The 14,600-nt window shown below is 43.0% G+C and overlaps 2 protein-coding genes and 1 long non-coding RNA gene across 4 annotated transcripts; 1 reads left to right on the top strand and 2 right to left on the bottom strand.

Moving 5' to 3' along the window:
* Positions 1 to 104: 104 nt before the first annotated feature.
* LOC131685528 (transcription factor grauzone-like) lies at positions 105 to 1,867 on the bottom strand. Its single transcript, XM_058969328.1, has 2 exons — positions 1,600 to 1,867; positions 105 to 1,540 (listed from the first exon to the last, which is right to left on the bottom strand). Exons 1-2 carry the CDS (start codon positions 1,738 to 1,740, stop codon positions 113 to 115), a joined length of 1,569 nt encoding a protein of 522 aa, XP_058825311.1. The 5' UTR covers positions 1,741 to 1,867; the 3' UTR covers positions 105 to 112.
* A 3,336-nt stretch (positions 1,868 to 5,203) lies between these two features.
* LOC131676458 (uncharacterized) lies at positions 5,204 to 6,546 on the top strand. 2 transcript variants are annotated; one of them, XR_009303191.1, is made up of 3 exons: positions 5,204 to 5,271; positions 5,433 to 5,634; positions 5,711 to 6,546. It is a non-coding gene; the product is annotated as an uncharacterized LOC131676458 (long non-coding RNA). The 2 variants fall into 2 exon arrangements; XR_009303190.1 differs by having other exon boundaries at positions 5,218 to 5,368.
* A 5,382-nt stretch (positions 6,547 to 11,928) lies between these two features.
* Positions 11,929 to 14,600, bottom strand: LOC131685536 (transcription factor grauzone-like). The gene is made up of 5 exons (XM_058969342.1): positions 14,383 to 14,600; positions 13,368 to 14,305; positions 12,639 to 13,313; positions 12,207 to 12,582; positions 11,929 to 12,148 (listed from the first exon to the last, which is right to left on the bottom strand). The coding sequence occupies exons 1-5, from the start codon at positions 14,503 to 14,505 to the stop codon at positions 11,996 to 11,998; spliced, it is 2,265 nt and encodes a 754-aa protein (XP_058825325.1). The 5' UTR covers positions 14,506 to 14,600; the 3' UTR covers positions 11,929 to 11,995.

Genomic DNA, 14,600 nt, shown 5'->3' on the forward strand with positions numbered 1-14,600 from the left:
GTGGGAAGTCATCTGGACAACGACAGAGCCCACCACCCAGTACACGAAAAACGAGTGTGATATTTGTTTCGGAATTCTTTGAAACACACATCGTAAGGTAATCCAATTTTATTCATTGCATTGGGAACTCTTCACTGCCACTAGGAATGGTCACGTCAGGAATCATCCCGTCTCTGTTTCCATACTTTGATAACCTCTGCTCGAGCCACTCCTTTGGGTGCATTTTCTTCCGATGGGAATGCATATTGGCGCTAGAATTGAACGTTTTATCGCAGTGCGGACACCGGTAGAGTACATCGCCCGTATGGGCGGCAGCCACGTGCTCCTTCAATGTAATCGCTCGTGCATACTCCTTTCCACACAGCGTGCAGGGGAAGACCCTTGGTCCCGAATGCATCCTCGCCTTATGTCCCTTCAGCGCCATCAGATTGGGCGACACGTGACCGCACACGTCGCAGCTCAGTTCGCCTTCATTTTTATGCCTACGCACGTGAACTCGCCAATAGTCGTGATTCTTGCACCATTTCGAACAAATCGTGCACTGTTTGCGCAGTTCTTCCGCTGTGACTTCGTGGGTTTTCCGATGCGTTAGGAAGGCAGACCGCATGTAGAAACCTTTCGAACAAACATCACAGATGTACTCCATCTGTTTAACATGTCGATACTTCACGTGATTTTTTAGTATGTTAACATTGCTGAAGCATTTGCCGCAAGTTTCGCACTTGGCCGTACCATTATCAAGCGTATCGTGATCATCCAGGTGTCGTTTCAGGGCACCAGCTTTGACGAACGATTTCGGACAACGATGGCACTTGTACACCCGTTCTTCCTCCGGGGCATGACCATCCTTCTTGTGTCGATTGTACCCAAAACGATTCTTGTACGTCTTACCACAGATTTCACATTTGAACGCCTCCGGATTCAAAGCATGTTGAACATGCTGGAATAGAACCGAGCGTTTCCGGTGTCGGATACCGCAGCATGTGATGAAGCCTTCTTTACCATGCGTATCCAAGCAGTGCCGTTGAAACAGGTGAAACTGTTCGAACTCTACATTGCACTCTTCGCACGTGTAACGCGTATGCTGTCTTATAAATCTATCCTCGGCTTCACGTTCCTCCGGTGTTTTATGCAAGTATGGATACTTGGATTTCTTTTCTTGCTTAACTTTCCGCTCATCTGGAGCTCTACGTGTATACTTGCGTTTGGTACGCCTTGGTTCTTCTTTGACCTGGGGCTCGTACTCGGAATCGTCGTCTAGCTCAGAAAAGTCCGTGTTCGAATTGGTCGGTTCATCAACGCGAATTTCAACCAACGGTTCCGCTTTGATATCTGACTCTGGCAAACTATCATCAAGGTTTTTTTCTTTTGCCTGATCATTGTCCTGCTCCTCCTCTTCCTCCTTTTTTACAAAAACTGGCAGCGGAACGGGGCCCCTCCGATTGCAATGTAGTTTCTCCACCTCCAGATAAAACTCGTGAAATTCGGACACCTTTTCCCAGCACACCTTACAGATAATGTCGTTCCGGAATTCATCCTCCTGTGAATCATATTATTTAATAATTGTATGCCATTCCGTTATTTAAAAAAACAACTTACTTGAAACCAAAAATGCCGACAGAGAACTTCACTAATATTCGGTTTCTGGTCCTCACTGACGGCGACTATGGGGTAGAAGTTTAGCGGTTTTCTTGTGCAGGTCAAACAGCTTTCCCCGGCTTCACTTGAACGACTTTCCATATTAAACAGCCAATAATGTGAATAACGATTTATTTGCACTGCTTGGAGACGATCGGATTTTATGACACCTCGCTCTTTGTGAAAGTACAGTTGCGGGTGTGAAAATGAAGCTTTGCATGTGTCATCATCATGCTCGCACGCGGAAAATATGGCTGTTTCTGAAGGGTTTTTTTTACCGGGCAGTGCACGGTGGGCTTACAGTTTTTTTTAAGCAACTAAAATTGACTATATTATCATTACAGTTGAAAACTGGAAAATTCAAACACCGACAAGGGGCCGTACACAAATGACGTAGCTTTTTTTCGGCAAATTTTTGACCCCTCCCTCCCCCCTCGTAGCATTTTGTCACAAAATTCTAACCTCCCCCTCGTAAATAACGTATAATATTTACCTACCTCCTCCCCCTCGTCCCATGCAAAGTGCCCGGGTGATGAAAAAAAATTACATATCTCGACAAACATATGATTACGGCTTAAAAGCCAACTGTCAAAATTCTCTTTGAAAGGAAATTTCGGACAAACCGTTACTGGCTAAACACAGTTCATAGCAGTTAATGAGAAAGAAAACTTTTCTCTTTTGTTTGCTACCAACATCTGTGATCGTCGAGTAACGGTTTGCCCGGAATTTCCTTTCAAAGAGAATTTTGACAGTTGGCTTTTAAGCCGTAATCATATGTTTGTCGAGATGTTTTTCAATTATTTTAAACACATCTCCTTTCAGAATGTTTGACGACTTTTATCAACATTTTCATTATAACAGCAAATTGCCTGCAAAATAAGCCCATTTCATGATAAATATAGTGTTGACAGTTTTGTTTTGAATTTTATATGTCAAGGAGAGCATGAAGCCAAGTTCTCTCAGTTCACAATCGTGCAGCTGCCAATGATTCTAAGAACCATACGTTCATCTGAATTACTAAATTTTGTTTGATTGAATCCGAACTGAAAATTTAATTCAGCTTCCAAATTATGTCTACTAGTTAGCAACATTAGCTAACTAATGTAGCAAGTTAAATCCGCATACAATTTTTTTTTGTATTTTGCGAACCTGTAATTCCGCGAATCGTAAAATTTACCTCATGAAAAACCGCATGTTTGAATTTAAATTCATTTCTCTTGGAAATGGAGGATCATTAAATTGTTTTCTCTAAACGATGGGGTTTAAACTTAATGCTACGTCGCACAACTTCTGATCCTACCCTCCCCCTCGTCAAACTTCGTCACAAATTTGGTATACACTCCCTACCCCCCAAAATGCTACGTCATTTATGCATGGCCCCGCATATTTTTTCTCTTGTTCAGTGCTAATCCATAACGTTGGAAGTAGTACGCATTATAGCGCATCATTGTACTAATATGCATTACTTCCAACCAAGGATGCCATTATGCCAGATTTATCTGGCACAACCAGAGGTTTTGGCAGCTTCCAGACAAAAAGACAAATCTCTCATTCTGCCAGATTTTTTAAGTTTTGGAAGCGGCTACATACACATTTTGGAAATTTGGGTAAAAATGTCCCAAATTTTACAAAAATCGATTGATGCACATTCTACGAAAACTAAAATATATGCCAAATTTCGATGACTATGAGGTCGGTGTCAAGTGCCACATTTTGCCAGATATTTTTAATTGAACTCCCAGATTTTCCTTGAAAAATAGTGGCAACCCTGCTTCCAACATGATGCCATTATTTAGAACAAGAGGAAATACGATTGTCGCTTGCTTGATTTTCCAATTCTTTAATCGAATTAAAATTGACAATGGATCGACCTGTTTAGTACAATGGTGGTTGCTACCCAAAGAAGTAAATCAGTTATTGAATATCTTATAAAGTAAAATCATTATCACGTTAAAGTTTGTAATCATTCATATTTTCGATATTTGAGAAAAGAGTCTGCTTAAGTCTACGAGGGGGCTCGAAAACGGTGAAATTTTGGCTACGTGGTTTATGAATGACCCTTCATCAGTCTATCTTCTCATCTCGCGCAGCACAGAAGTTCACCTCTGGGAAACAGGCAATTTGACCTTGACTTTATACTTATCCCCCCGAACAATATCGTAACGTTGCCTCCAGTTGCGCAGTGAGGTGATTCAGCTCTCGGAAATAACCGTACTCTTATTACGGAATAACATCAATTACTTTTAGAAAAGCTGGTGTTAGACCTACAGTTCAGGAGGTGGAACGTCTGGAAAAAGTTAAAATGAAACTTATTCCTACATACAGCTACACTACGTAAACAACTGTGTTTTATACCCTTTAGAAGACTGACTCAGGTTGAAAACTTCATTCTGAAGATCAACGTGCCACACGAGGTCGAATACAATGACATCACAACCAAGAACCCAGTGCATACGGAGGATAAGGTGGACGTTCATATATACGACCCAGCACCTAAAACTAGACCAGAATACGTCAAACGAATTATGTCAAAATACGGACAAGTGGAATCCGTCACAAAAGACGCTTGTAGAAACGTTTGTGCCGGTATTCCCAACGACGTTGATGTAGTGAGAATGCAGTTGATTGCCCATTTCAACTTATTTGATAATCGAATGCAAATTACAAAAGGAAAAAGATAGCTTTACTTAAAAGCAAACAGCGCTGGTCATATACCTAGAGCGGATCCCTACATGCCTTGACACTCAAGATGTACTGGACAACGCAGCTAATGCCTCACCGCTGAGAAAAAATGTTTTAACACAGCAGTAAACTGCGTCATCAAGACCCGACCCGACGGTCAAACAGTAAATCTCGTGTACTTTTTCAAATGGATGTATCTAATAACGAGAGACTCTCAGCGACGCCGTAATAATCGGAAGAGAAAGCAAACGAAGACATTAGGGCCCCTTACACGAGGCGCTAGTAATGTCATTACTGAGCAGTAGTGTCAAATAATGATTTTTTTATTTTTCATCTTGTAAGTTTATAAAAGATTCACGATCGAAATCGCTTTCTGGAATCCGAACTTCCACTGCGATAGCGAAACTTTCAGCGTGGTTTGCCAGTTTGTTGAGAATAACACTTTCCAGAAGTTTACCAACAATATCTAACAGGCATATAGGCCTACACGATGTCCAGCAATGTCCTGGTGGCTTCCCTGATTGCGGCAGTAGCACCAGATTCTGAATCTTCCATCTATCCAGGAAGTAGCCTTCGTCCAGGCATTTCTACCGTCCGGATCGGGAGCTTTCTTCGCTTTCACGCTTTTTAACAACGGTAAGGAGCTCGTCGTTGAAAACCCGATTTTCACTAACATGCAAACCAACGACACGACGTGACACTACTGCTTCAAAAGTGTATCGAAAATATGACTACCCCCCAGTGATTCGGGTAACTGGTACTGTCAAATTTGATAGTTGGTAATAAAAGGCATGAAACTTGCAGCACTGATTAATCTTATGTTATTTTCTTTAAAATTCGTTATTTCTCTATAGTTACCATTGAACCCCTTGGTTACCTGCGCGTTGAATAAACAGCAAGTTGGTTCCAGTGCCTTTCTTTTATTTTAGAATTCTCGGAAATTTTGGACGGGTACGATAATACAGTTGAGCTTGTTAATTAACTAGGCGTTTTATCATAACTTATGCGTTGTGCTACTTTTTGACTTTTTCCACTGGATCAACAAAATGTTCGACGAAAATATGCGACACTCGAGTTCGATTACCAGTTTTCCTAATTAATTTTTTTTAAAGGACATTACTTCCTTACCGAGACGAAGTGCACGCCAATGGAAATCCGCAGAGTTTGTGCTTTATGGAAAACATTTTTTCCGGACAGGACAACTTAATGAACACGTCCGGATACATCCTGGTACATGATTCTTCTGTTGCATCATCTGTGGCACAGCGCTGTTCAATAGCAACATTCTAGCGAATCGTTGGTTCACACACACCGGTGAGAGACCGTTTCAATGACCTGTGTGCCACAATACATTTCAAAAATCTCTAATCTTAAACACGTTCGTTTACAGGAATAAACTGGTGTACAAGCACACATTGTGGGAGTAAAGATTTTATGTACAAGTCAAATCTAAAAGTACACGTCAGCCTTCAAACGGGTGATCAACCGTCCATGCGCATCGTTCGGAAAAACCTTTTCCTAAAGGGTCAAGCTTGAAAAAGCACACACATTTATATACCGGATCTACCGTAGAAGTTAATCTTGTACTTGTACACATTCGCTTTCATATGGATAAGATAACGTTAAAGGGCACTGTGTGTGGTAAAGATTTTGGACTGAAGAATGCATTAACAGTTTACACATGCCGTCGTATGGGCGAACGATCACGCATGTGCACCGTGTGGCACAGAGTTCACTGCACATGCTTTCTGGAAGAAGCGCGAACGACACAATAATAGAGTAGTTATTTCGGAAATATGGAACCGAAGACGTCGCTTCTGAATAATTATATTGATGGTAAAAACGAAGAGTATGTGGACCGCCAATTTATTGAAGCAGCGTCATCCCATTTTGAATAGTTCAAAAGTTGACAGTATCGCTTTGCTCAATACAGACAGTAACACCAACGACTATGGGCATTTCAGTAGTATCGTCACGGAAAACATTAGTTATATGTGGTAACAGAAACAATTATTGTACGCTGACACTGTTCGGTAATCTACAACTTTAGGACAATCAACGGCTATTGAATGGTTTGAAAGATCAGGTGCGCCAGAAAGAATCGATTCAAGGAACAATTATACGTAGAGTTACCAAAAGAACTGAGAGCAAATTAAGGACAGTCCAGTTAAATCCATCCGGAATTAGAATCGGATTTTGTTTTATGATTGTGAAATACAAAATAAAAACAAGGAAACTAAACCTATTGTGAATCATAAAATATATTTTTATAAAATAATCCCAAAATTTTTCTTGTTTGCTTTTGATGTCATGCTTTTTTGCTCGATCAAATGTACCTGCGCTATTACTATGATAGTTATACGACTTTTCTAATCAATCTGGTGAAAACTCGATTCAGAGTAAACTGTACTTTGCTTTATGCGGACCTCTCGTACCTATTTCTTTCTATTATGTTTAATACATACATGATGATTCGTAAGACGGGCTTCAAGCTGGAACGCCAGTAAAATGTGGTGCAGTCGCATCAATACACTAATTATCGTCGAAAAAATCCGCCCAGTACTAGTGAAGACTCTGGTATAACGTACTTAAATGAGTTAAATTTCCACCTGTGCCGATATCATGGTATTGATCGAACTTGTTCTCTGGCCGTCGCATTACTATGTATCATCTTCGGAAGTACTGGCTATCTGTGTGTACGATCGGTTTAATTTTCGGAACCTGGAAGTCTCATTAAATGTATTTATTTAAAATGGAGGACTGGATTCCACCACAAAAAAGACACTATTCGGGAAAAGAATCTCACCAAAATTGGTGATCCGAATACCAAAATATCAGCGCTATCGGTCATTCGGTATTTGACGTATTCAATGCGGGTTTTGACTACATAAACAAATTTTTCGACAGCAACTGATACGAGCACCGTGACGAGTCTCCTGGGTGGTGCGCTGCGCATACTGACGATTTTTGCACATTAACCGAGGATAGTTTAATTTCGCTGTTTCCTTTGGACAGCTCTTAAATGGCAGTTGATTCCGTATTAAATTTTACGATATTGAATGCGAACAAGCGCGACTCCAATTGAACGAATCGACACTCATTTTGAATATAGCTTTATAGCATCTGTGAAAATAAAAACGTTTATATTAAATTGGTTTTTCTGGTAAAATATTCGAAATTTGTTACCAAGGAATACACAGTTTTCAGATTTTCGTTGAGACTGGTTATTTTCACATTTGTAAATAATTTTAACGTTGCTATGGACAGCAACCGATAAATAGTGATTAAATAAACAAAGAAGTGTTGCTGGAGAACTTTCATTTTGGTCCACATCGAGGGGCAACCCAATGTACTGGTAACTGGCAATAAATAACTCGGACAGTTTTTCTTCGACATTTTTCATGAAGTTTCTGGTCGTGTCGTTGTGCAAACCGTCTGCATCGGCATACGGCGTAGACGGCCATGCGGTTGGATCGTGCTTCGGGGAGAAACCCTCAGCGATCATCTTCAGTTTGTCGCACATCTCAGCTGGCGTCGTTTGACCTTCAATCACGGACTAACAGACATAACACTATGAGGGAATTCCCTCAAAAAACATCGATCCGGCAATTTTCCCAGAACACTAGCTCCACCTTTTATTCACAGTCCCAAACACTCATTTACTGGTGAGTTACCCCTCAGCTTTTGGAACAATTTTTCACTAGTGGTCTATCCCCCATATGCTTGTTCATATGTCAATGGCGCCATAATTTCAAATGTGGCCACAGTCCCAACAACAAATATAATTAAAATGATCGTTAAAGCGGGCGAAGCTTTGTTTTTGAGTGTTATGTCTGTTAGTCTGTGCTTTAATCTTGGCCAACACGACACGGTAAGCGTTGGCCCAGAAGTTAGCGTCTAGTTCCCAGAACAGTTCCTTGTAGCAGGTGGACTTGTTCAGTACTATCTCACGTTTAAAAGCGAACCTGGCCGTCCGGAATGTCCCCTTACACTCTTCTTTAACTGCTTTAGATCTTGCTCTGTGAAGGTGTCTTTTGACTTTTACAGTCGTGATTCGCCGGTTGGACACTTTTTAACTGGACCGCTTTTTAGTTGGACCTCCGCTAGTTAGACCATTGTCTAACTAAAAAGCATCTGAGCGCCAAAATCTCAAATTTACTTTGACAATCAATCTGACAATATTTAGAGATGTGAACAGATGCATTTACACTGCCAGCATCTCCTTTGGAATTTTTTTGACATTTGTCAGTCGGTCCAACTAGCGAATCAAATTCGTTTGTTGGACAAAGCTGTGACCCAACCAACGAAGCACGACTGTAACAGGCAGCAAGCCTTTCGTTCCACCAATACTCTGAGCGCAATTTCCTTGTAAGTATGCTTTTTTTTAATAGTAACTTGTAGTGTGTTGACACTGTATGGGACGTGCCTAACTACCAAAAACACCCCTAACTCTTCTGCCCTTATCTCCCGCGGAACTACATCAAAGTATTATTTCATTGTGCTTTCATCGCCCTCTTTCGCTCATGTGTTTTCCGCAGTTAACTCAAAGCCTCGTTTGATCAATGAAATGACTTGCCATTTGAGTCATTTAGAGTCCGACTTTCCACTTGTCTCCCATAATTCTCCTTATCTATTATGCCGTTTAGATCCTTTGCGCACTCTAATCATTTAGCCTTGAACTCCACTAGGATATTCCGCAGCGAAAAGTCATGAGCCATTTAGCTCTCGTCTCAATCAGCCACTTAGCTCCTGATCCCATGAGTCATGTAAATCTGGTTTCCGTGAGCTAAATAGCTCTCAACTTTGTCGTGATCTACTTGGCTAGTCCCTGACGGTGAACTCACCTTATTCCGACCCGACGAAGAGTACCCCGGCGATGGAATTTCTTCCAAAACCGATAACCGGTTCCTTGAGCCACCTAGTTTTCAGCTTTATCGAGATCTGCTAGGTTACTTCCCAGTAATGAAACCACCCTACTTCGACTGAGTTGCCCGCTGCTGGAATTTCTCTCGGTACTGATGACGTGAACCAAGTAGCTCCTAGATTTGTCACGATATACTCGCACAGTCCCCGGCGATGAATCTACGATCCGCGACGATCTCTGACTGTGAACTCCCCGATGATGGATTTCTCCCGATACCGATGCTCATTTCGAGAGCCATTTAGCTACCCACTTCGTTGCGATCTACTCGATATAGTCCCCTGCGGTGGATCTAACGTACTCATGAGTTCACGAGTAGGGTGTCGAGACCGGATGAAGCGTGATATCCGGTACACCGGCGTCTGGACGATCCACCACCGGAGCTATGACGCGAACTACTTGTGTTAGTCTCCGGCGGTATATCCAACTTACTCCACGGCGACCGATAAGGTACAGTTATTCGAACTGTCAGCTCTGTTCACTAGTTCGTTGACGATCTCTTCCCCCTTATCCTCTTCAGGTCCATTAGTATCTGCGCAACTACTCTACTAACGGTATTCCACGACCTTTCTTCTTTACACATCTCTCGTACGACATTATCTGCGCTTAGTCAGGAACTCGATTCGCTCTTCCTCAAATCTGGAGCAGCCAGAGACCACATACTCCGGCATTTCCTCCACACCCTTGCACTCCGGGCTGTAGGGTGAAGGTGTGTGACCGAACCGATGCTGATATTTCTTGAAGCAGCCGTGACCAGATAGGAACTGCGTTGGATAAATGTCTATCTCTCCGTGCTTTCTGTTCGCCCACAAAGACAAATTTGGGATTACCCAATCCAATCCTGTTGCCACTTGCCCATCGATTCAGCTTCGTCAACCTCTTGGACTCCAACCGATTTGCCGTCCATGTCAGATATATTGAAGATTTTAATTTAAAGACAGCAATTAATGTCGGCAAGGTCGTGTTCGATGGAAGTCGCTTTCATCAAGAAAGGCAAACATTTTAACTGATTTGGTAGCCCCGTGAAGAACCATGGGTATGATCCGAAACAATACCAACTGTCCACAGTGATGCTGAAAATTGTTTTTGATGGATGTGTTAGTGCATTGATTCTGGTTCTCTGCCGAGAAAGTGACGTATGCAATATTGGATGGTGACGAAATTCGAACCGATTCCGTTACAATTAAAAATTGAATAAACAAAAATGTGTGTAAATCGGTCTTTTAAAAAAAAAATTAAAATTTTATTAAAAAGTCACGTCTCACTGACAACAGTCTGTTGCGTTTTCATGAGGTTTCTCTTGACCAATATTTTTTATTAGACGGAGCTCTGACGTGTTGGGAGGATTCATGTCCTTGGGCACCACCTGGACGTTATTTGCGGTACACCACTCCACAAACTTTTTTCCGTAATGGCAGTATTGGCCAAAATAGAACGAAACAATTGTTTTGTTTGAGGAAAGGAAAGAAACGTTTTCCCACGCACTACTGCGCATAATTTACCTCGCTGGTGATTTCTGCTGCGATGTAAATGTCGCTCTTCAAACAATGGGAACAGATGACTTGCACTCCTTCCCTCTTTCATGTTTAATATTCCTGTCCAGGAAGCTGTTTAAAGTCTGCCTTGACGTAGGGGTCGTCATCTTTTGTCACGAAGTCAAACTTCGTCGGCTTCCGTGATTGTTCTCTGGCCGACTTGTAAGTCGACAGTCCGGCTCGTGCTCGACACTCCCACGTTGTTTGCGACATGTCAGACGGAGAGGTTTCGGTTTGGCTTGAAATAGCTGGTTACTCTTTTTGTCACTTTTACGGCTTCCGATTTTCGATTTACCCCAAGCCCGTCTTCCTCGTTGTCGACAAATGTTTTCCGAGGAAATTTTATTACGTTGGTGATAATTGATTTGGCCACATTCAACAATTTCGCCACCTTGGCGTGCGAGTTGCTCGGACTTTAGATTTTAGCTGGACGGATGAGCGACGAACTAAATTCAGGGATTGGTCTATTCATTACGCGACACTGTGGTTGAACAAAGTTATCGAATTGATTTCGAATCTGGAGCAGAACTTGATTGTGTGGGATTTGTCGATGCGGTGCCTCTAGCACAATGGAATCAGATATACGTTCCATATCATCTACGGGTGGCGATTTAGTTGTTATTAGATTTAGGAACGGCTCCTCTTGAAATACCCGGAAGTCGAGAAGAAGCACGTCGATTGGTGTAGTAGTTGGAGCTGCTCTTGTAACTTTTGTAGTTGTCGGAAAGTTGGTTGACCATCTTGCTCGTATTTTTGCTGGAGCTTCCTGTAAGCAGTGTTTTCTGGAGGGATTCTTGCGGGACATCACGCTTGACTAGTGGTTTGCACAAGAATACAAATTGTGTCTCCGTTTTTTGGAGTTAGCTTAGCGCTGTCACTGAGTTGGTGTCGGATTCTGACGAAGTCGAAACGCAAATTCCATAACTAATTTAGATCTCTAATCTCGCCATCGATTCCTCTAATTGCCCCCTCTTCCGAATCCGTGATTTGAAAAACTGAAGCCAGATTCTGTACTCCTACTGCAAAATTATCTTGTCTTTTGACAACCGGTTTTATTGCCACTTGATCCTCTATTCATTGCGATGTTCGCTTCGCTCGAGGTGACATTCAACAAATAGGCTGTCATCTACCATGCTTTTTACAAACAGCAAATTTCGATGAACACATAAAATTATATTACAGATGTCATCAAAGCACCAGCCACGACAACGACAAAAAGTTACCGCTGATGGAACCGATGAGCCATCTTTTCCGCCCACTGTTCCGGATGAGCAACCTTCTTGTGAGTGTACATGTTGGAGCTAGAGTTGCACGTGCGAGGACAGTATTCGCACTTGTACAGCAATTCCCCGGTGTGACCGGCTTCATGTTCCTGCAACGAGAAATACGATTATCGTCACACCAGCACCACAACCACCTTACTCTTTAACCTTAAGCCGAAGCAACCGCTTGAACGGTTTCGCACAGAATGAACACGAGTAGGCTGGAGTACCCGAGTGGACGAACTTTTTGTGACCCTGCAGCGCGTATATGTTGGAGCACTCTCTTCCGCAAAGTTCGCAACTGACTGGATTGGAATTGCAACGCTTTCGGTGACTTCGAAGACTGCGGACATTCTTTAGCCACAGTTTGCAGTGTTCACACTGTGCCTTCATAGCCGCACGACCCTCCTGCGTGTGCTGTTGCCGATGAAATTCAAGGGCTGATTTCAAGGGAAAACCCTTAGCACAAATATCGCACACCCAGCTGGCGCTCAACCCGTGTACCGTTTGCTCGTGTGATTTGAGCAATAAATTGGTCCCGAAGCTGAAATCAGAATGAACTGAATACCTTAAACCATAACGTAAACAGAAAATACCTACTGCCGATCGCATTCCTTACAAGCAAACTTTTTTTCCTCCAGTGCCAAATGGTACTCCATGTGCTGCTTCAACAGGTAATCTTTCCAGAACCGATTCCCACACACGTCACAACTGAACGGCTTTTCCGAGTCCGGAGTATGCTTCCACATCATGTGATTGGCCAGCCCAAAGCTGTTGAGGAAGGTCTTAGCACAAATCTCACACTTGAAGTGTTCAGGATTCTCGTGCACACAAACGTGCTCGTACAGGCGGCTTTTCTTGCCGAACTTACGCAGACAGCAACTCGCATATCCCCGTTCGTCGTGAGCATTTTTGTAGTGCAGTTCCAGTTTGCTAAACGTGTCCGCAGAGAAATCACAATGCTCGCAGTTTAACGCACAATATTTTCGAATCAGTTCGTCCTCTTTGGCCAACTCTTCGGGAGTTTTGCGGCGAAAAGGTTTAGCAAGTTCGCCTGATTTTCGGATGGAATTTTCGTTCGGTTCACTGTCTACGACTCCGGGTTCGAGTTTTAATAATTCTGACCCGTCAGTTGTATCGGTTGGTTCACTCGGTTTGAGCTGCTGCTGCAAATGGTATGCGGGTTCTGCAGATGTTGGAGGGAAGGTTTCCGGTATCATCTGTTCCGGGTGGTGGGTTGCCACATGATTCTCAAGCCGTTTAGTATTTGTAAAACTGAAAAGAAATTGTAACTGAATCCATCATAGTACCAGGGCAAAGGATACTCACTACTTATTGCATTTTTCACATACGATATTTCTCGGTTCAACGGTGGCGTGCCAGTTCAAGTGACTCGTCAGCAGTATTTCCGCCGCGAACGCTTTGCAGCACTGGCTGCACCGAAACCGTTTATTTTCCTCCGGCGTATGGTGAAGCATATTGTGCATGATGAGCCCGTCTGCGTTCTTAAAACAACGATCGCACTCTTTACAATGGAATTTGTAAATATTCTTGTGCCGAAGCAGATGCTCGTACAGGTTGACCTGTTTCTGGTACTGTCGATTGCAACAGATGACCGTTGCCAGTGTATCGTGAATTTTTCGACAGTGCTTCTCCAGTGATGTGAATGTGATGTAAACTTCGTCACACTGCCCACAGGGTAGTTTATCCAGATGTTTCCGAATCAAAGCATCCTTGTCGGCTGAAGTCCGCGCTGGTTTTTTCTGAATCCGCCGACGACGTGGGGTATTTCGTGCGATAGGCCGTCTTCTGGCAGCAATCGGTTTAGATGATTCTTCGTCAGATTCTTCCTCCGTGCTGTCCACCTCATTACTGAATGAACTATCTTCATTAGATGGATCTGAATCAGTTGCCTCGTTGTCGAATTCAACTTTTGGTTGACTTATTTCATCGATTACAGTTTCAACCGCCGATTGCTCCTGATCACCGACCTCTAGTTTTACCAGTACTGGTACAGGGAACTGGTCCCCCTCTTTATTTTCTACCTCTCCGTCTTCCAGTGATTGTTTCCGCTTACGACCCCTTCTAACTTTGGGCGTTTGGGATTGCGGATCATTTTCACTCCTCCCGTTGGTTTCCACTTTCACCTGTACCTGCCGTAGAACGTCGCTGTGGTGTAGATCGGCAACCTCGCAGTAAAACTTGTGGAACGCATCAATCTTTTCCCAGCAGCTAGTGCACAGGACGGAAACCTCAAAGTCACTTCTCTGAAACGGCAAAGACGGTGTGTGATTTTAATTCACCCCTTGTATGTCCATTGCGGTCGTGGAAGGTAGGTACTTACCTCGAACCAGAAATGCCTCGCCAGAATCTGGTCCACACATTCGGTGTTGGAATCGTCGCAGATTCGCAGGAAATTATCCGTTCTTCGCATGCACGTGAAACAGCCCGACAGGGAGTCGGTCATTGTACCCGCTGGGATTATGAACTGGGACGGCGAATGCGAAATAAGGAAAATAATAATGCTCGAAATTCGGACCGTAAATAAAAATAACTTGAATG

This window comes from Topomyia yanbarensis, chromosome 1, assembly GCF_030247195.1.
Source record: "Topomyia yanbarensis strain Yona2022 chromosome 1, ASM3024719v1, whole genome shotgun sequence".
NCBI lineage: Eukaryota > Metazoa > Arthropoda > Insecta > Diptera > Culicidae > Topomyia > Topomyia yanbarensis.